This window comes from Kwoniella europaea, chromosome 1 (assembly GCF_036810445.1).
Source record: "Kwoniella europaea PYCC6329 chromosome 1, complete sequence".
Classification (NCBI taxonomy): Eukaryota; Fungi; Basidiomycota; class Tremellomycetes; order Tremellales; family Cryptococcaceae; genus Kwoniella; species Kwoniella europaea.
The window spans coordinates 3,758,286-3,779,394 of record NC_089487.1 but is presented as its reverse complement, the minus strand read 5'-3'; the positions used below and the strand labels follow the sequence as shown (position 1 = coordinate 3,779,394).

At 44.2% G+C, this 21,109-nt stretch overlaps 10 protein-coding genes across 10 annotated transcripts; 2 read left to right on the top strand and 8 right to left on the bottom strand.

Moving 5' to 3' along the window:
• Window positions 1-621: 621 nt before the first annotated feature.
• Window positions 622-1,503, top strand: V865_001427 (uncharacterized protein; the record flags this gene model as incomplete). Its single annotated transcript, XM_066225245.1, has 4 exons — window positions 622-788; window positions 1,010-1,142; window positions 1,238-1,349; window positions 1,445-1,503. The coding sequence occupies 4 exons, from the start codon at window positions 622-624 to the stop codon at window positions 1,501-1,503; spliced, it is 471 nt and encodes a 156-aa protein (XP_066081342.1).
• An 845-nt stretch (window positions 1,504-2,348) lies between these two features.
• On the bottom strand, window positions 2,349-3,459 carry V865_001426 (uncharacterized protein; the record flags this gene model as incomplete). Its single annotated transcript, XM_066225244.1, has 3 exons — window positions 2,349-2,420; window positions 2,561-3,072; window positions 3,339-3,459. 3 exons carry the CDS (start codon window positions 3,457-3,459, stop codon window positions 2,349-2,351), a joined length of 705 nt encoding a protein of 234 aa, XP_066081341.1.
• Window positions 3,460-3,876: 417 nt separating this feature from the next.
• Window positions 3,877-6,847, bottom strand: V865_001425 (uncharacterized protein; the record flags this gene model as incomplete). Its single annotated transcript, XM_066225243.1, has 11 exons — window positions 3,877-3,944; window positions 4,012-4,226; window positions 4,322-4,455; window positions 4,588-4,796; window positions 4,934-5,342; window positions 5,421-5,588; window positions 5,689-5,844; window positions 5,912-5,935; window positions 6,102-6,144; window positions 6,249-6,358; window positions 6,470-6,847. The coding sequence occupies 11 exons, from the start codon at window positions 6,845-6,847 to the stop codon at window positions 3,877-3,879; spliced, it is 1,914 nt and encodes a 637-aa protein (XP_066081340.1).
• Window positions 6,848-7,256: 409 nt separating this feature from the next.
• V865_001424 (uncharacterized protein) lies at window positions 7,257-9,304 on the bottom strand (the record flags this gene model as incomplete). Its single annotated transcript, XM_066225242.1, has 4 exons — window positions 7,257-7,346; window positions 7,408-7,739; window positions 7,796-8,861; window positions 8,969-9,304. 4 exons carry the CDS (start codon window positions 9,302-9,304, stop codon window positions 7,257-7,259), a joined length of 1,824 nt encoding a protein of 607 aa, XP_066081339.1.
• Window positions 9,305-9,769: 465 nt separating this feature from the next.
• V865_001423 (uncharacterized protein) lies at window positions 9,770-10,900 on the bottom strand (the record flags this gene model as incomplete). Its single annotated transcript, XM_066225241.1, has 3 exons — window positions 9,770-10,498; window positions 10,575-10,709; window positions 10,781-10,900. The coding sequence occupies 3 exons, from the start codon at window positions 10,898-10,900 to the stop codon at window positions 9,770-9,772; spliced, it is 984 nt and encodes a 327-aa protein (XP_066081338.1).
• Window positions 10,901-12,028: 1,128 nt separating this feature from the next.
• On the top strand, window positions 12,029-14,129 carry V865_001422 (uncharacterized protein; the record flags this gene model as incomplete). The annotated part of the gene is made up of 3 exons (XM_066225240.1): window positions 12,029-13,364; window positions 13,424-13,521; window positions 13,587-14,129. The coding sequence occupies 3 exons, from the start codon at window positions 12,029-12,031 to the stop codon at window positions 14,127-14,129; spliced, it is 1,977 nt and encodes a 658-aa protein (XP_066081337.1).
• Window positions 14,130-14,347: 218 nt separating this feature from the next.
• V865_001421 (uncharacterized protein) lies at window positions 14,348-15,337 on the bottom strand (the record flags this gene model as incomplete). The annotated part of the gene is made up of 3 exons (XM_066225239.1): window positions 14,348-14,470; window positions 14,598-14,716; window positions 14,902-15,337. The coding sequence occupies 3 exons, from the start codon at window positions 15,335-15,337 to the stop codon at window positions 14,348-14,350; spliced, it is 678 nt and encodes a 225-aa protein (XP_066081336.1).
• Window positions 15,338-15,739: 402 nt separating this feature from the next.
• V865_001420 (uncharacterized protein) lies at window positions 15,740-16,212 on the bottom strand (the record flags this gene model as incomplete). The annotated part of the gene is made up of 3 exons (XM_066225238.1): window positions 15,740-15,802; window positions 15,914-16,064; window positions 16,151-16,212. The coding sequence occupies 3 exons, from the start codon at window positions 16,210-16,212 to the stop codon at window positions 15,740-15,742; spliced, it is 276 nt and encodes a 91-aa protein (XP_066081335.1).
• Window positions 16,213-16,374: 162 nt separating this feature from the next.
• On the bottom strand, window positions 16,375-18,095 carry V865_001419 (uncharacterized protein; the record flags this gene model as incomplete). Its single annotated transcript, XM_066225237.1, has 3 exons — window positions 16,375-16,875; window positions 16,936-17,234; window positions 17,303-18,095. 3 exons carry the CDS (start codon window positions 18,093-18,095, stop codon window positions 16,375-16,377), a joined length of 1,593 nt encoding a protein of 530 aa, XP_066081334.1.
• A 773-nt stretch (window positions 18,096-18,868) lies between these two features.
• Window positions 18,869-20,853, bottom strand: V865_001418 (uncharacterized protein; the record flags this gene model as incomplete). Its single annotated transcript, XM_066225236.1, has 8 exons — window positions 18,869-19,031; window positions 19,100-19,241; window positions 19,330-19,459; window positions 19,574-19,747; window positions 19,847-19,967; window positions 20,036-20,377; window positions 20,486-20,585; window positions 20,658-20,853. 8 exons carry the CDS (start codon window positions 20,851-20,853, stop codon window positions 18,869-18,871), a joined length of 1,368 nt encoding a protein of 455 aa, XP_066081333.1.
• Window positions 20,854-21,109: the final 256 nt, after the last annotated feature.

The following is a 21,109-nucleotide window of genomic DNA, read 5'->3' as shown; positions in this document are numbered from 1 at the left end:
GGCATGATTCAGTGGGTTGTGCGATGAATGTGATGGAGGGGGACTTACGATGTCCTACTGGATGGAGTATACAGCGAGGAGATATCGATATCTATCCAGAGTTGGCCCCACTGCCAGCAGCAGCCATTACAGGCTGATTGGGTGTTGAACAGATGTGGTGATACCGATGCGATGCTGGTGAGAAAAGTCTATGCTACTTGATATGGTCTGTCTAGATTAGACTTTTGTAATGTCTTTGTCGACTCTCTTCTGCATGACGCGTATACACAACTCATCCACACACATTTCCCATTCAACACAAAGTCACGCACGGGTATGTTGTATAAAAGTGCCACATCCACATAACCCCTCGGTGATATGGTGTGCTGTATGGATGGGAATTCAGTTCGGTTGAATCCGGGAATGAGGGATGGGATGGGCATTGGGATAATTCTCCAATTCTTATTTGCGTAAGAGCCACGCTACATTTATTGTCAGGTATGCTTAGCTCCTAGTTTGCTAGTTTGCTAGTCTGTTGCTCGCTTTTCGAGTCTACCTTCGAGTGGTGCTTTTCTCATAACATACCTTATCTTTTGTCTTGTATCTACTCCCCACTCATACCCTCACCCACACAGCTGCAAAATGGCTTCCGTCCTCAGATCGTTCAAGGCTATCTCCCCAGCTCTCAGACGACCCATCGTCGCTCAACAACCCCTCCGAGCTTTCTCGGTCTCAGTCAACAGATCGGCTGGACATGGTCCCCCTCAATTGCTCGGTCCAGGAGCGAAAGCAGGAGAAGTCCCTACCGAGTGAGTTTGTGTCTCTCATCGTGGCAGGATAGGAGAACGAGAACGGTGTATATTCTGTTATTGAGAGGACAACACGGATGAGATGCGTGAGAAAATGAATAGTGACAACTGACTTGTTTTATCCTTATTATTGCGAATCACCTCTATCTCGCTTTTCTTCCACGATCCCTGTCCATTCTATAACATCCAATAATACCTGGATGACCCTTCAAAACAAACAGTGAAGCTCAATCTACCGGTATTGAGCGATTCGAGCTCCTCGGTAAACTTGAGGGTGTCGATGTATTCGACATGAAACCACTCGAGATCACCAGATTAGGTACCGTCGATGAACCCATCCCCGTTTACTCTTTGGTAAGTCGTCGTGTATCTCTTTGCCTTCGTCATTTAGGGGCCAGAGTATCATGACAAAGAAGTTGAAATGCTAAATTTACAATCTCAAATTATAGTACCCAGAAAGACAAGTTGGTTGTACCGGTTACCCAGCCGATTCTCACGATACCATCTGGCTCAATGTCAACACTGAACTCAAGAACCACCGATGCCCAGAATGTGGATCAGGTGGGTCGCTTTTTTTTCTCACAAATACAAAAGCAAAAACAAAAGATTCCCTAAGAAATTTGAGAAAAAAAAAGCTGATTTGATGTGTATAACAGTCTACACCCTCAACTTCCAAGGTGACGAAGCTCTCCTCCACGGTGGTCACCACCACTAAACGCATCTATCCTCCCATATTTTTAGACTCAATCTCTATCTTGTAGTTAGATCATAGGGAAAAAGGAATGGTGATGCAAAAACAAACAGTTTCCGAAATCAACCAATCAATCCAATCCATTCCAAGTCAATCTCCTATCAGACTGATGTTGTCCTCTCTTTCATGAAATTTGCTTTGGACGGCACATTACGTTCTTCCTTACTTGTATATTCTATAAGCTCTAAAGTGTACGCTGCGTCGAAGCCTCAGTGTAAAAACTGATCAACCATATCGATGGTTTCCGTAATCGCGGCTGGTGAACTAACAGATAATAAAGGAAAGACATTTGGGTTAAAAGATACGTTGAATACAGGTATTGACGTTGTGGAGTCAAGTCTCTACATCAGGCCAGAGATGTAGATTAGGGGACGGATATTCAAGTTGGTTGTTCATTGATCATCACGATGAATCATCAGAGTCGATTGCACTTGAAAGCTAACAGACCGATACAACTGAAAGCTAACAGGCCGATACAACCCGTGGATCATCATCTGCAGAGTAGTATGGTATTTCATATCTATCGCTTTCTTCATCGGTTATCATTCTTTAAAAACTACCTAAACCAACATATATATATATATGGAACCCAACGTCAAAAGAAAAGGTTCAAATGGATTCACCAATCCCAACTAAGTTATAAGTCAAAACGTAAAAATAGGTTTGTTCATGAACCAATTTACACATCCTTGTAATTCAAACACCTTCTCATCGACTAAACAAGACTTCTCCACATCGGAGTGCCTATCATCCCTCATCTCTTCTTCTGGACCGCAACGATTCTACTTCTCTCTCCTATATCGTATCACCTAAAGATCCTTCTGGGTAACTTTCCATTCTTCCCATTTGGCTTTAGCAGCTGCGTAGGTATCTTTGTAGGTCTGCAAAGGGTAGGAACGGTTGTTAAGTCAGCGATTGAGACTCATTCGTCGTAAGCGAACGGATAGATCATCAATATGAGATAAGGTATATGATCATATGTTATGTATTGATGTTCAATTATCACGACCAACAAACTCACCTTTTGAGCCTCCTCTCCAAGTTCTTTCCAGAGTCTTCCCGCTTCTTTACTAGCATACAAGAATGCTTCTCTCGGAGTCAAATCACTTGGGATATCCAATTTGTTTTGATCCCTCAACTCCTTTGTAAATGCCAAATAAGGTGTAAGGGGTTTACCTGGATTACCTGATCTTTCAGAAACACTCTTCTGATAAGCTTTCTTTCCACCTGGTACTTTCAATTTCTTGCCTGTAATGCTCTCAATCTCACGTCTGGTTTCAGACGTGGTACCATCCCAAAATTTCCTATAAGCACTCTCGTATTCTTTTCGCAAAGAGGAGGCTTCGGTGTCATAAGGAGATTTGGATGATGAGGGGAGATTGGTCCATGCTTGACCTGCTGCAGTTGCTACTTGTTTCATATCTAGTTTACCATCTGAGTTACGGACGTGGTTGGATGGGTCGAGGACGTATTGCTTGAAGAAGAGGGTGTAGGCTGAGGGAGGGTTTTTGGGAGGAACGGGAAGGGTAGGGTCTATATATATGAATTAAAGGGGTTAGTCATGTTCCATGTTCATGGTGAGGATGACGTGCAAGAATACTGTAAATGGATGAAGAGGTTATAGGTGGTAGACAAGACTGTCACAATCACGCGACTGGACTTGAGTCTTCATAATATTCGTGAAGATAGGATCAGAATTCATCATGTAGGAGAGTATATCATGACACTAAATATCTTCTTCTTCTACACGGACATGCGACCACCCTCAAAATCATCCTAGAGTGATTCGATCGACTCACCAATAACCTTCTTCTTGAGAGCGACCATCGATCCACTAAAGTTCCTCGCTGCGATCCTGGAAGATGCAGTGGGCAGGGAGAGGGCAGTGCCCATGAGGGTAGGTCTAATGAGGTTGAGCATGATAATGATGGTAAAGTGTGAGCTGTGATGGGATATAGATATCAAGATGTATACGGATAATGGTTTAAGAGTTGGGAGGTGTTGTTGTTGACGAGTTGTTGAGTGGTGGATGTGGTGGATTACCCAAAGTGGCATCTAGTTAGTCCATCGCATTCCTCATAATCATTCCTCAAACATATAAACATACTCCCGCTTGAATATCCCTGAATAGGTATGACGTTTGAGAATCCAAAACCCATTGGACGCGTCGAGTGATAATCTCTCTTTCAATATACATACATGCACGACAGGAGGTCTTTGACAAGGCATGAATTGGTCAGATGCTAGCTATTATTCAAGTGTTGTTATTATTCCATTGTATCCGACCTCGTTTTATCGTTTTATCCCTGACTTCTGTAAACCCTTCTACCTAATAAATCACGACTTCTCAACATCCTTTTTCGGAGATGACTTATGATCAGGCGATCTCCACTTTTCACCTTTATCTATCAAGTCATGAGATCATTCCATCAGTAAGAATCTTTTGAGAGTGTCAGTGTGAGAATGACTCACAAGCAAGTAATATTAACCCTGCACAACTCAATGCCAACAACCCAGCAAAGAGAGTATACAGCCCTCCGTCACCTATTCCATTTCGTATGGGAACGGCAATCTGGGACATGATACATGCCATGACACCTCTAAACAATGAATTCAAGGATACTGCCGAAGAGGATATACCGGGGTTGGCATCGACCAGATAAGCTAATGTTGAAGAGTATATCCATCTAACGAAATCACAAATCAGTAAGTATACTTGTACTGACCCGTACGAATACTATAAATCTGTAGACAATGATGGGTCTGGTTGATTGTAACTCACAACAATGCGAATCCAGAAATAACGAGACAAACGACTATACCAGCTATATGAACTTTCTCTTCTGCTGTCCAAGCGTAGGCTAGTACACCTAATACCAAGAAAGGCATAGCTACGAAAGTGGCTTTGAGACGCATCTGCGAATGTATGAAGTGTTTAGCTCTGGTCCACTCTCGATACATATTGAGATCTGTTGAATGAGGGATCGACTATGCTTGACATTTGACGAGTGGACCGAATTACAACACTATTTCGTATTGTTAACTCACCTCGGCAACCATCACACCTCCACTCTTCTTCTTCAGCCTCCGCAAGACCATATCACTATATCTTCCTCCCAGTATACTGGCCATGATATTCCCTATCCCAAAGGCCAAGAGGACCAAACCGATTTTAAGCGAATTGTAATTATACGGTGCGTCGCCTAGCGTTATCGAGGCTGTGTATACTATTGTATATTGAGCGGCAAACAAGATACCTAGATTGTCAAGTATACGACAAATTAGCAACATTGACCCAAAGAGATCGAGATGAAATCCACAAAACATTCATCCATCACTACCTTCAACGGACCCACGATGTAAATATCGAGTGTACATTGTACTTCGAACTTACCCGAAGCAGTCAACAAAACTGAATTGGCAGGTTTCCTAACCACGCTAATCATAGTAGGTAAAGGATTCAAATCTCTAAAACTTAATTTGACCGTTTCGTTCTGCTCCTTCAATATTTTCTTGCCATACCATGTTCTTTTGGCTTTCACTTTGATCTCGCCTTGATGAGTAAAACCAGGTTGTTTCTCCACATCTACCCCTACAGTCTGAGTAGGTAGCGTGGTATCTTCTTGACTCTGTCTTCTGGATTCCACCGGTGTATGTACATCAGGTATATCTTCCAATTGATCCGAAGGTTTGGCCAATCTTGCTTTTCGTTGTTTCTTTTCTATACGAAGTTGTTTTTTGACCATTTGCGCTTCGGCTCGTTTAGTTGCGTTAGATAATGCTTTTTGATATACTCTAGATCTCTACGATTATCAAAGTACTGATCAGCACATAATCACTGTATGATATTGCAAGAAGAAGAGAAAATCGGGAGTACTTACCTCTCTTCTCCATGAATCAGGGAAGAATACGAAAGCAACCATCATTACTCCCGCATAAGCAGCCAAAAAATAAAATACACTTCTCCATCCGAACGCCTGACCTAATGCTCCGCCTAGTAAGGGTGCCACACCTGGTCCAAGCATGGGAAGTCCGTAGTATAAACCCATCTATAGCATAGAACAATCAGATCAGGATTAAATTATAAAATCAGTCTGAAATGTGTGTGGTATTCTCGATGTTACTGGTACACTTTACAACTCAACTCACCTTCGTACCCCTCTCGTGCATCTCGTACATATCTGCCAGACTACCCGCTCCCAACGCTGTCACAGCCCCTGAACCGGTGGCTTGTAATGCTCTCATGACGATCAACAGCGGCATAGAATTGGCCCGCGACGCTACTATCAGAGCTACGATGTATATCTGCGGACCACGGTACATCTGTCAGCTACGATGTGATACAGTAATATGTATCGGATGAGATACTCACTGCGAACGAAGTCATGTATACTGGCTGCAACGAAATGACAAGTCAGTGTTGGAGTACAAAAGCATTTTAAATGATCTCTTTCATTGATGATAGATATTCACTTTACGTCCCGTCACCTATTCAACGGAAGCATCTCGATCAGCTATGCCATCCTCATGACTAGTATTTCAGATTATGGAAATGGACGTACCTCCGATATCATCGCCCATACAACTGGTGTCCAACCTTGGAATCTAAATAGACAACGACGAGTCAAGTAGGTCAGCTAATCGGCCCAAAACCAGCTAATCACAAGGGCCTTGAAGATAATATGTCACAAAGGAGAATATCGACTCACAATATATACATACTCAAACTCAAACCAGTCTCGGCCTCACTAGCATTCAACTGTTCTGTTAATTCGTTGATCACTGGATTATATATACTTGCAGCCATGACCGGACCGAGCTACGAGAACCACAATCACACGCAGCACATGATCAGTCATTCGTCTCATATGAATATCGCATATCGCATACTGTATATTGAATATCTCGACAATAAGGCGTAATCACTCACCAATCCAGCAGTAACTACCAACAGAGCAAACCATTTTTTACCATTTGACCAATCTCTAGGATCATCCTCTACAGGAACATGTTCTATATCTATTATCAAAGCCTTTGCTTTCCCTTTATCTTTCGATGGTGAATCACCACTGCTGGCAAAGACATCTTTCTCTTTCTCTCGCTCTTGATTATCTATAATTATCGGATCATCATTCGATGTCCCTCCAAGATCCCTATCCTGTGGTGGGTACGCCTCGGTAGATTGAATCCTACTTAATGCATTGGATATACGAGATGCAGATCTTTCCAATGGACTTGCTGTATTGTGGGGCTGGGTATGAGCCATTCGAGATGATGATCCAGATCCAGCTTTAGCTTCAGTGGTCATCTTGAGGAGGCCTCGTGACTAGGCGAATTATCTGGTTGTTGCTATAGAGACATGAGTCGATATCGATAGGTAGTCCTGATCTTGCAGGTGCAAATAGATGAATGTCTCGCAGATGATCCGTTCACAGATAGTCAGATGGCAATGACAAGCTAGTAAAGTAGTGACTTGATGCAAGTGTTGGATGCACTAGTATCGACTCGCACTCGACTCGCCATCCAAACGAATCTCGTCAAAATCACATCACATCGACATGGAAAATTCATAACATAACTTAACATCTAATCGGACAAATCCGACATCGGCCGATCAACGCCTCAATTCGGCCGACGGAATGACCATCTTGCCCTCCTCTCGGTATTTCGACTGCACAGTACTTGTATGTGTCGGAATGACCTGATTCCGATCAGATCTACCAAAGTACATATTCCACATGAAGTTCGTAATTCTCTGCTAGGTCGATGTAATGGGCGATACGAGCTTGTCTAGCTTGGATAGCTTCCTATCTCATCTCAACATGAATCAGCTCGACTTACCCAGGCTCAGGCGGAATGATCACACACCTCAGTGGATTCCGGAATATCAGAACTCTCTCTTGCCTTGGACTTCTTTCGTCTCGATCTAGTCTCATCGTCCGATTCTTCATCTGTCTCCTCTTGAGAGTCTTCCTCGTCTATATGCGGTATTTCTCCGCGTTCGATGCGTTTCATGACCTGCGCACCTTTCCAAATTCCCTTGACTGTCCCAGCTGATCGTCTCTTCTCGACTTCGGGACTGGGATCACGACTGATCGGAGGTGTAGAAATGTTTGTCGAGAATGAGATGGGAGAAGGCGAAGGGGCTGGACCAGGAGTATTGGCGCCTGAGGACAGATGATAAGGCTGGGGTATCTTTTCTAAGTAAAACATGTTGATCAGCCATAGTAGTTGACATTCAAACGAAGAAACTCACCTCGAACTATATCTTCCATCCACTCGAAACCGTACGGATCATCACCTGGATTCCAGTCGGTCGATGTACTTCCAGTGGATGTCGACTTGTCTACATGGATCTTTACTTTGGTAGGAGTCAAAGGAAATTCGGCAGCTGTATCAGCAAAGTCATCTCCACTGTCCGAGAAGCTTGGAGCGGGACTGGTCTGTCGAGGCGAGGCCGGAGGTGCGTCGGCCATCTCAATCGTATGGGACTCATCTTGAGGAAGGTCTTCAGAATCAATACCCAAGGGGTACTCTACATCCCGGTCGTTGTTGGACTGATTCTGTGGAGCGACCATGGGTGCCTCCACGTCCGATTCGAAACCTCGAACAGTTTCGACCGAGACCTCCAACGAGTGTCTCTCTTCAGGTCTTTCCACAGTAGCTCCATGTCTTCTTCGTACGGAGGTTTCACTGATAGTAGACGTATCGGAGATCGAAGGAGTCTTATCCATCCCCGGTATCTTCCTGGGGGTTGATCTCCTCTCTTTGATCTTACTTGATCCACTTGATGAGCGAGGTAATCGTCTCTTCTTGGATTGGGAAAGATCACTGAGAGGGATAGTAAGCTCCCATCGTCCGTCGTCGTTGTCATCCTCGAGAATCCGCTCGTCACCTTGTATTGTCGAACGAGTAACTTCAGCTGATAAGGAGGCTCGACTGCCGGCCTTAGGAGTAGTTTCATCGACGTTGGAGGTTGATCGAGAAGAAGTAGAAGTAAGATCGTTCAGAGGTATCACCAAGTCTGCCTGTGCAGGGAGCAACGTATCGTCATGTCTAGACCTGCCTCTTTGGGATGGTGAGAATAACGAGTCGTCTTCAGGAGTATGACCCGAGAGAGTCGAAAGGGTATTTCCCCTACGCTGCGTTAAAGGGAGGATAGGTGAAGTTCCGAAAGCAGATATACTGGGAGAGGTGATTTCCTCCGCTGTTAGGAGATGTGAAGATGTAGTAGATGATCGAGTAGAACTGTCCAACGTCGTATCTTCACCTTCCGATCGTTTCTTAGTATTTGCGATGGGAGTGGAAGTCGGTCCGATACTCTGACTCCAGGTGCTGATGTCAGCTCAAGTACATATTCAGGCCCAACAACAGCAGGATTTCGAAGGACATCTACCACGTTATCTACCAGGTATGAAGTCTGACTCACCGCTTTACTGCTTCTCTTAACAATCTTTGCGGGTGTCCCTCTCATCCCCATACCCAATCCTGATCCTTTAGATTTCCGTTTCTTGGACGATGTCAATTTATGATCGTTTTCGTTGTTATGAGTAAATCGAGTTTGATCCTGAGTTCCAGCTGTAGAAGCGGATTGGGAAGTTGATTTAGCCTGTCTTCTCCAATTGGATAATCCCTTGATGATGGTATCCCCGGAAGATGATCGAAGACGCTGTCGTCTACGGAATGGATTTGAGGTGGAACTGAATGGTGAAGAGGGTACCAATGGGATGGAGTGACGGTATGGAGTGGGTGAAGAAGGTGGCATCGCTGGAAGATCCAAGAAAGGTCGGTATTCGGTATAGAGGATAGAAAGACTGATGAATAGGTTGGGTAGTGACTTGAGGAAAGAGTAATGAGAGATGTTGGTGATCATCGATGATCATGTTCACTTCACGGTGAGTTGCATGATGCCTGTGCGTTAGCAAGTAGTATGAATATGAATCGCACCCTTCGATGTGTCATTACCATACTCGTACTGTACACTCAAGTCGAGTCAACCGCATCCTCCTCCTATCTATCTGAACTGGATATGCATATACGGATACAACATGGATATTCTATTACAATTATTGCTCACAGACAGCCGCCAACATCCATGGCCATACACTTGACAGAATTCATCTGCCAATCCCAAATCCCATCAACAGACCATACTTCGTTTTTACGCATACTGGGAGAACGGACAAGGGTTAGCTTGTCATCTCATTATCCGGAAACAAATTAGAGAGAGTCAACTAACCCTTGTGAATGTCCTGCCGAAGAAATCATCCGCCCCACTCTTCTTCTCACCATTGTCTTTAGGTTTGAACATTGATTTCACAGCTTCGCTCATATTCTCCTGAGCTTTCAATCTCTTCTTCTCCTGTTCTGCCAATTTATCCTGTACCGACCTTGCATTCCCACTTATTGCCGGTGAATTTATACGAGGAATAGGCGAAGCTGATCCATTCGTTGTCGAAGATACTTTGCTGACTTTCTTCAGTGGTTCTGACACTTCTGTTACACCGACCGTCGACTTTTCAGTGTTTTTACGTTTCTTGGATGATTTTGCCGACGCTCTAACCAACAGTAAATTATCTAACAACAGATCTTGCACTTCCTTGGGAGGGTTGATAGGTATGATCGAAGTAGGTAAAGAAGGTTCAAATCCTTTTCCACAATTTGGACATGTTACTTCCTTCTGTCCATCGAGAGGTACAACAGGTTTAGCTTGTTCCGGAGTCATTTCTTGAGCGCAAGTACTGGTTGTTATACCCTTTGTGAGACTTGGTATTATACCTCTCAGAGCTGCGTCTGAGAATACACAACCACATGATTTGATAGCGATAAAGGGGATTACACCAGACATCTCTCTAAGGGAAAGTGGACAGATGAAGGGTGTTTTGGTATATTGTGATACGGCTGTTGCTGTTGGTGGTGAATAATCTGGATTGGGAGTTAAGTTGAGAGTTATCAAGTCCTATAAGTGACCGGACAGATCGGATTGTTAGCTACCTCGGCTACGATGGACAGAGTTGCGCAAAATCATAGCTCACCTTGATACCTTTCAAGTGTCCACAGATCTGTTCACCATCCCCGTACTTTGATTTATCTAAAAAGTATTCTAGTATAGCATCTTTGTTGTATAGTTTGCCCAGTGGATCGAGTACGACAGGTTTACTGAGTGGTTTCTGCGACGGAGAGTGAATTCACATACGTGAGCTGTACATTCTTAGTCTGATAACGTAGCAAGTATACTTACTTTGCTCAAAGCGCAGAGGATATACAACTCCCTCAACAGCGATTTATCAGTCTGACCCGCTTGAGCTTTGGTTCTGACTAGATCCCTTCTATCGGGGATTGATCCCCCATCGGCACCCATTGTATCTTGATGAGTTTGGATTTGGCTTAATAAGGATAAATGAGGTATGAGCAAGGAAGGTAACGAAGAAGAACGAAGCTCATGCATGTTGATTGTTTTCAACGATGAGATAGGTTGGGTGGCAAATGCAAGTAAGCGTTATTCGGGTGCCACCTACCGGGATATGACGGCATTATGGACATGATAATCAAACAAATGCCCAAACCGCCTACATCAGAGCTCTCAGTATAAAATGCATCTCTGCTCTCTCTTCCAGCTTCTCTTCCTTACTTCCTCGTCAAACCAACATGATACCATTCTCATAACCTATAGCACAAGACAAAGCAGAGTTCTTGATTGATCTACTGCAAAAGTCACAACAGTGAGTCTCTTTCTTCGCCTCCTACCTTGTGTCAACATACATTCCTCCATCCCCCCTACAATGATGTAACAAATTATTCAGTTCTGCTACCGAGTGATCGTGAGCGATAAACCAAACATACCAAAAAACACTATCTGATCATTTCTCCTTTGACTATCTATACAACTCTGTACAACTGCGGAAGGAAGTTGAGCTGACTGTTCACTGCTCCGTCAGGTCCCTTTGTCTCGTCCTCAAATAACCCTTCCCAGTAAATTTGAGGACGTAAGTTTCCTTCATTGCCTCTTGATATTTACTCCTCCTCTACTCTTTCTCCTAGATACCTTGAAATGATTCAACTTTAGCTCAATCCATTCTCTGACTTTCCTCGATTCCCTTCTTCTCACGCGTACTCATCATTATCATCATCTCTAGCCCGTCTCTGAATGGCATTGTATTATCCTATCGACTACCTTCTTCGGAAGGGAAAGATGGGATATGTCTTTGTCATACATGCGCGCGATGACGAGTTGATATTCTATATAACGATGACTCGTAATTAGGCTTTGTGATGATTGGTTCCTCACGTTTTGTGAGAATCAATTATGATCGAAGTGTACGTCGTTGAGAGCTGGGAAGAGAGGTTAAAGCAAGCTTATACTGCTACTATGATCCTCATTCTTACATTGCTAGTCTCTTTATTGCTATTCACGATATTGTTTTATGCATATGTTGACTTCGCTATGTGCTCTGTACCAAACAGGTCTAGATTTTGGGAGTCGATCAAGATGTCGCAATTCCCAAACAATTTCAACCAGCAAGCTTTCTTCGGTCAAGCTCGACCTAACATGAATGCCAATGGAAACGCTACTGGTTCTCCCAACCCGAACATCAGTACCCCTTCACCGATGATGGGCAGTATACGTCCAACGGCATTGCAGAATTTCAATTCTCCCACTGCCTCGCCTACGCCCAATCGACCCCATCAGTTCAATCCTTCTCAATTGGCCTCTCTGACCGATTTTCATCAACGTCAGCAGGCTCTGTTAGCTGTTCAACAAGCGCAGGCCCAGGCTAGACAACAGGTTCAAGCTTCAGGTCAGATGCAAAATTTAGGTCAAGCTCAACCCAGACCCAACCTGCAGGCCATGCAACAGGCCTTGCAGCAACGGCTACAAGCTCAACAGCAGAACGCTTTACAGCAATTCCTACAAAGCTCGAATCAGAACCAGGCAATCACACCGGCTCAATTACAGCAGAATGGTATTCATTCGCAAAACCCACCTTTACCATTAGGTCATCAGACTGTCACTCCTTCTACGATTGCTCCCCAACTACCCGCGCCTCCTCGACCTATCAGTCAGAATCCCGCTTTCAACCCTGCGTTGCTGAATGCAGCCAAGATCGCGCAAAACACTGTCTCCAATTCCAATCTGAACCTCAGCGTCAATCCTGCTTCGATTTCTTCCCCTCAGATATCCAAGCCTGTCGTTCCTCTTACTCAAACTTTCACCCCACCGCCTGAAGGTATTCCTCCTCGTCCACCGTCCCCGTTCAAGAGCGATTTCAAAGCGACTACCGAGAAGAAGGACGAGGGGGATAAACAGGATGGGAAGCCCGAAGAGAAAGAAAAGAAGAAGAAAGCGCCCAAGAAGAAGAAAGAGAAGAAAGAGGATGATCAGAGTAAACCTGATGAAGGGAAGGATAAGGATAAGACGGATAGTAACGCGGCTACACCAACGGAGAAACCTGTCAAACCCAAGAAACCAAGGACGGAAGAGGAAAAGGCCAAACGTGCTGAAGCTCGTCGAAGGAAAGTCGCGGCGGATAAAGAAAAAGCTGCAGCAGCTGCGGCTGCGGCTTCGTCTGCCCAGACTGGAGATGGAGATGCTGCTGTGTTTTCTGCTACTTCTACTTCAGCCAATAAACAGAGTACCAGTGCGAACGAGGTGAAAGCTGTTCAAAAGGATGATGGAGCCAAGGAGAGGGAGAAGGATAAAGAGGGTCAAAAAGTAGTCGATTCGCGCGCTGCTGACTCAAAGACAATCTCGTCGGTACCTGCAACTGCACCCGAGACTAGAAGTAGGAGACAGGAAGGTATGAGGGGATCCATGAGGAACGAAAGTGAGTTGGGACCAGCACTCCGTTAGATTAGGTGTGCTAATCAACTGTTTGCTGCTTAGTCGCTCGTCTGATGTATGGAGCTGGCGATGTGCCTGAACCTGATATCGATACTGTTGATTACATGGAAGATATGGTGGTGGAGTTCTTGGCTGATCTTGTGAGTTAGCTGTCTTGACGGTGTTTCTCTGTTGAAGTTTCAGCTGATACTTATTGCTCTGACAGTGTCGTCCGATCCCACCCTTACGTCCAACTGGAACTTCAGCCTCCCAACCCTTACCTGTCCCTCTGTCATTCGATATCATCAGAAATCGACTTACCAACCCTATCTACTCGAAATACCTAGAAAGGTTCGACCACATGGTATATATGTCCGAGGTACTCAAGCAACATCGTAGAATCGCTAATCCAAATCTGAACGATCTGGTGGAAACTGTAGGAAACGATTATCTAGGATTAGACGACGATCAACCCAACGTCGTCAGTAATAAGAGGTCAAACCAAGGTGGTGAGGGTGACGAGAGGGGAAAGAAGAGGGGTAGGCCAAGTACTTCTGCGAACCCTAGAAGACCATTGAAAGATAAGTCTGAGAAGAGAAAACCTGGTCCCCAGAAGGGTTGGAAACTGAATAGAGTCTTGGATCCGAATGCCCCTCCTTCGTCGCAATCTAGGAAAATATCTGGGCAAGGGCAGAAAAGGAAATATCAAAGAAAACCTTGTCCAGCTCCTGGAGGAGGGTTAAAGAGAGAAGAATCGATGAATATCTGAGTATCATATCTCGCTTATAAGTTGTACTTTATCATCATATGGTTTTTTGTAATCGCGTTCATGTTGTAGAGTATCATATGAAATGAAATGAAGATCAAGATGAAACGACATGAATAATTATGATCAAATGCAAGCTCTTTGACTTTATCTCACATATTTTGATGTGCTTTCGTGAACAGTATAAGATGCATGCAATTTATCTTTGCTTGAGAATCCGACTATGGCATCAGTTTCATTCCTTTCCACCATATCCAACCTCCTACCAGACCCAGAGCCAGCACCGCTCGAGATAAGGGTAATTGGACGATGGTAAGTATCCAGAGCGTACCCATCGGAGGGGCCTACGAGGTTTATCGGAAGGTAAGCATTAGTCAGTCAGTCGAATTCGAGTTTTGGTTAAAGGACCACCAACAACGAGCAATAACAAAGGTCCGAAGGATTCAAAGGTCTATGATGAGTCGTACTTACCTCAGCGGTGACCACGCTCCATGAAGCTTTGTTAACTAGCCATATCAACCTACATCCACTTATGAGAGACGCGGATATGAGGAACGAGTTTGTTATCCAATGTGAAGCATGTCGGTTGGCTATTGATACGTCAGCTATCAGCTATCACCTACCACCTATCGGGATGATATGAGTGATGAGGTACGTATACTTACTATACATGACTATCATATAAAGAGCTACCATTTCATGTTCCCAAAAACCAAAATCAACATTGATTGATTGAATCTATCATTCGAATCTGATGGTGGATGAATAGACTCACTAGGTAACGCTACTGTACAACCCTTTATCAGATCCGACTTATCAGGCCTATGATTATATTGCAAATGAACTAATATATCCAATAACAAATAAAGGAAAGTAAATGGTACGGCCAGTATCAGAGTATTGAATATCTCATCGTCCCCTTCCCCTTCCTCTTCTTCTTGTTCTTCAGTGGTGTTATTGGATAGGTGGTCTGGTGAGATAGTTTCACCTGGATTTAGGGTGTATATACTTGATTTATCAGGTAGATCCACATCGATTAGAGGTTTGGCGTTGGTTGAGGATCTTGATGAAGAGGGTTTACGAAGTGGTATAGCCAAAGAGGGATCTTCTTTGTTGGTTTTACTCTTGGATTTGTTTTTACGTTGACGAGTTGAGGACGATTGGTTTGATATAGGATCAAAGGCGGAGGGGATCTCTTCTACTATTGCCATTGTATGTTGCCTAGACTTCTGGACCTCTTAGGAATGGCTGTTGGGATATTCAATGTGATAGCTGAGGATGGAGAGTGATATACGGTCTGTGAGATAACTTAGCGAGGAAAGAAAGGAATTCCACTCCAATTCGAGGTGGAGGATGGGACAAATGACACATAAGCTCGTTCTTCGTATCTTGGTATCCGACGGAACTGGGATTGAAAACGTTCGAAACTCGGGATTGACAGGTAACTACAATACATGACTGATTTATTTCATGATTTCCAGACTAACAAGCTACAACGATCTTATCAAGTCGACGAAATGACAGAAGCCGTTACAACGATGACAATGACAACGACAACGTCCCTAGAAAAGGGTTTGCTAAAAACATAATACACTCCAACCACTATACAAACCCTATGTCATATCCAAATTCTCATCCAACTCCGGTTGACCCAATCCATCCATGTAAGTGAACGACTAGAAATTCTCTCTCATCTGTTGGAAGAATTCCATCAGTTCTTCTTGCGTGATTTTGTAGAGCAATTGGAGATGATCAAGTTCGTCCTTGCAATGACTAGAGTACCTAACCACGAGAGAATGGGTGAAATCGATCAATCGGATTCCAGAATCAATACTTGGATATCCAATTCTAGGGTTGAATCTGATGACTTCCGGTCCAATATATCCATGGTGAATCTTCATTTTATGTAGTTGAGCGTATGCTGCTAAGATTTCCATTCTTTGCCCGTGAGAATTGGAAGAATGTCAGCATCAACCCATCCAACACGAGAACTGCACAAATACCGTAGTACAAACAACACTCACTTATGTTCGATCCTGATGGATTCAGGACTGGTATTCTCTGGCCAGCCGAATCTTTGATTCATTGATATACCTACGTCTTCCAATACTTCTATAAATACCCGATAGGACTTTTCAGTCATATCTCCAACCTCACCCCCATCGCTTTTCCTCAATTGACCCTTCCATTCCCATAATCCATAATAGCGCGGGATGACTTCGCTTTGAAGCGCAGCCGCATGGTTATTTTACATGGTGATTTCATTGATCATCGATTGTTTCGCCTCTCGCGTGGTCGCTTTCTTCGCAACCCATCTCGGATCATCCTCGAATGCTTTTGGACAAATCACCTTGATCACCACATCTCTATCTTCCGCATCAATGTCCGTTTTCTGTTCACCATGTGCGTAAGTGTGTAGAGTCCCTCTATAGACGTCGGAATTTCCACCTGCACTGATCATTTCGGAAACGGTGATATATAGATTTTCAAATTCGGTAGTATGCGGTTGAGTGGTGATTAACGAGATAATATGCGGTTCGAGGCTTAACGTGGGATCGCAATGGAATATTCTACCACATTCCAATCCGTATAATCTCATGGTATCTTTGAAACTCGATTGAGCGGCTAAAATCTCAAAGGCGACGTGTAATTGGGGTCTAGCCCATTGCAAAGGGCTTCGAAAGGTGTAGGCGGCGGTCTCGTCCAGATCGACTCCTTCAAATTGCCTTGCAGGTAAAATCGTTCGGTCCTATGATACATATATTGCTGAATTAGCTCCGCAAGTTCGTAGAAGTACATCAATGCTCACCAGAGCTGTAGGGAAAAGGGTTCTTGCTTCACCCCTTTCTTGCATCATGATACATCGAAAGACATGTCGTCTTACCGGCCAATCGAGATCCAATGGGGTCATCTCGCCAGATTTCAGGTCGTCCGCCAACATTTCCATAAAGTTCAAACCGATTCGAGCGGCGTTAAAATCGTCTATACCAAAGTCGGGTGGAATTCTCAACTCTAGTATCAATGCTCGCGGGAGCGTTGGCGAGGCGAAGGGATCGACCCATGCCAGGTCACCAGAAGGAGCCATCACTCTATGGGTGCCGGATGGCTCTAAGGAAGTAGGGATGATGTCAATTCAGATAGAGTATAAAATAGTGAAGGCAGGTAAGACTACTCACCTCTCCATTTGGGTAACGAGTTCTTCCTGAAATCCGCTTTTATCGATTCGAATCTGACCTTTTTCCATTCATCAGGAGTCAGATCGAGGTTACTCGGTACTACCTCTGGCTTGAAGTTGACCGGAAGGGGATCAGTTGGAATACGTCGTTGTAACCTTTTCGTTCTGGTCATTGCTTCGACGAGTTCTGCAGGAGGTTGACCCGGGCCTTGATCCACCTCCATGGTTTCACTTTGTTCTGAACCTCTTGCAGGTGTCGGATTAGGTGTTGTAGGAGCAGCATAACTTCCCCTTTCATCTTCGACTACCTCTTGGTTGGCAAGATGAATTTGTTGATCTAGGAGATGAGATGCCACGTCTTCACCTTGTCTATCTGGTCGGTCGATGCTAGTTGAAAGACTTGGGTTATCCCACGAAGAAGCAGAAGCAGAGGAGGAAGGATTTCCCAGTTCTAATCCTAGACCTAAGCCAGGCTCTAGGTGAGTCATGGGTCGTTCGTGTTCCTCCGACTCTCGAGGAGTTAGAGGATTCAAAGCGGAGAAGTTCCTCTTACCCAAACTAGGAGGGCTAGCTCGAAGAAGAGGGCTGGATGACCCTGCAGGTGCGCCGCCACTGGGTTGAGGTGAAGTGTAGATCTCTGGTGATCGACCATCATACAAGGTTGATGGCGCTTGGTGAGGTGGGGTGAATGGGTGATAAGGTGAGCCAGAAGGGTGGTCGGTAGGAGAAGCCATCTCGATATCTGGCGAGTGACCAGGGGTATTTTCGTGAGGGTGAAGAGGGTTGTCGGTCATCCTTGAGAGGAATCTGGAAGGACAAGTGGGTTGTAAGGATATGAGATATTGAGATGTAAGAAAAGCTGATGTGAGAGTCGAGTATGAAAATGGTGTATAAACACAACGTATACGAATCTCTGTGAGGGAAATAAGAGAGCAGAGTGCGAGAAGGAGATATGCTCAGATGGTAAGGTGCGAAAAGGATGAGATGGAAGGAAGAGGAAGAAGGAAAGGTGAAAGATGAAGCTGTGAAAGACAGTTCAGATGTTTAAATGTTTAAATGTTCATAAAAAATCAGAGTAGTGTCGGATCGATCATCGACACACACATACAACATCCACACACAATCAGGTTGACCGTCGTTGGATGACTCCTCACATCAGTGACATGGTGAATATCAAAGCCTTGGCACTCCCTCACCACCCATACCAAATGCTTCTGCTTCGATGTATAACATCATATGCATCACCTGATTCACCATCTATGGACTGATCACCCACTGATAAGGGAAAGAAAACCACTGCGAGGCGAATCATATTATAATTTATTTAGACTCGAGCTGACTTCAGCTCATTTTACTCTTGTTATGCACTTGCGAATCGGACGAAAGAGCTCTATCTCACAGTTGTCGTTACACTGCTACCGCCGATTGGGAGGAGATAGTAGGAGGACATATTAAAATTACGAAGTTACCTGTCAATTGGTAGATACGTATGATTTGTATCTGATGCAACAGACTATATCCGTGGTGAATCGATGCATACGATCACGCATGTTTATCATGCGCTATCCTACTGACTCTTCTTCTCTGCCTTGCCCTGATTTGATACACCACTCCCCATGTAGAACAGTCCACCAAGTATCAAGACATGCCCTAGCACAAGCAAACCCGATGAGAGAGGTGTAGCAGGTGTGATTTCCCATGCGTATTCGATCATCAGCCATATCGCGATCCTACGAAACAAAATTCCAGATTGATTGACATCAGCTTTCCATCTGTATCAACATATTGAGGAACTTACCCCAATGGTAAACTATTCCAAGCTCCACCTGAGTAGAGTAAGAATGGTAATTGATGGAAGTACCATGATTGGAATTGATAATGCAATGATCTAGCGAATAATATTCCTATAAGATTCGATGTGAATAGTGTTAAAGGGATATCTAATGGTCGATCAAGATATGTCAGTGTCATTTGATCCACGTCTTGGTATGTAGAATATTTCTTGCCAGGATAATTTGAAAGACTCACGATAAGATGGTAATTGTCCTGTTCCGATAGCAGGTCTTGACCATCTATTCAAACCATTCTTCAACGCTGTCAAGGTACCTCCAGGTATAGGTGACCACTTGAACGCTGTAAATAGTATGACCACACCCAACTATTCATATCGAAATATAAGTCAACCTACTGTCTCTTTTCAACACAAAATTGCTGCATTCTACCTTTGCGATGCATCACGCAGCAAAGTGGGGTTCCTCAGATATACACTCACATGCCCAGCTAAGAGCAAAGTCGCTCTTTCCCTGCTCAAAAACATCTTCTCATCTATAAATCTCCAATTTACAGTCCACTCATACAAGAATTGGCGCGAGAAGTCGAATGCAGAGGTGAAATATGCTTTGGAGAGGTATGTGGATGAGAGGAAGTATGGTGATGGTAATAGAACCTGGCAACATATTGTCAAGTTAGCTGCGTTGCAGTCAAAAGGCTTCGATGAACTGCTGGTATTCGAGCAGGAAGTACGTCGGTTTATCTCGTGACTCACCTGAATGATTACGATTGTCATCACTGATTCAATCGTCCCGTAAACTCCTCTATACTGGAACAGCAATACCAACAATCCTGGTAAGAAGAGTAAAATATTCATCTTTACGCCCAGTGCCAAGCTTAGATAGGTTTTTTGGTCAAAATGAGCTATCACCCTATACATGTGAATGAGCAGAACAGAGCTTACCTATATAAGATACTCCCAGCCCTCCAACCGGATTTCCCACCTTTCATCATAGCCACCACACTCCCATAAAAGATCATCATAGCTATAGGGTCGTTGAACAGCCTTAAGAGGAATATCGAATGTAATCTCTTAGAAAGACATAAAGGGATAAGTAAAATTTGAGGATAATGTTTGTGTTTGGTCTTTCCGTTGCCTGATCCCGATAAATAGTATACAGTCGAGACTAGGAGTAAAGTGATAAGGTAGAATCCCAGAAATATGTACTGGGCAGGTCGGATGGATTCTATCGATGGAAGGAATTTGTAAAATAACGAGTAGATGTATAGATGTAATGCTGGGTAACTAGATTCACAATTCACAAATCGCGATTATCAGTCGAAAACCTCTACATCAACCAGCTCCAACCGTGTGTTTCGACCAGCATAGAAGCGGGGATGAGATATCACTCACACTAATGGTCCTGTCTCTCCTTCGATTTTTGAATAATCCCTCTCACCATCTAAGAACATCTCTACTTGCTGCATATAAGCCGGCCAATCGATCTTGGTATCTGTCATACGCACGACCATACGTATCAGCTGAAAAAGCACCGAAAGGCCGCGAAGAAGCTGATATTACTCACAAGGTATCTTCCATATTATCAGTACTCCTAAGAGAGCTTCCCCGATGAGGAGCAGAAATACGAATGACCAATACCATTTCCTATCGAATAACAAAGCTTGAAGTAGGTTTGCACCCTGATGTATAAGACCACTCGGGGCACGAGATGTCTCGGTCTTTGTATTTGATTTCGCTGGTATAGAAGTTGGCGGCGGCATACTCGCACAAGCTTCCAGCTCCTATCTGGCCGATGTGGGTGAGCTGTGATTGCAGAACGCTGATAGTTGTGGGTGTGTGATGCAATATCAACAGTAAACACCACGTCTTGATTTTGAACAACGGCGCAGTGACACCCGCTTTCCGTCGGAAACGAGTTGTTTCAGCTTTCGAATCCCTCTGGTCGCAACTAGTACTCTAGCCCACATGCTGTAACAGGACGAAGGGCAAGTGTACAGTAGTCATCAGAACAGTATA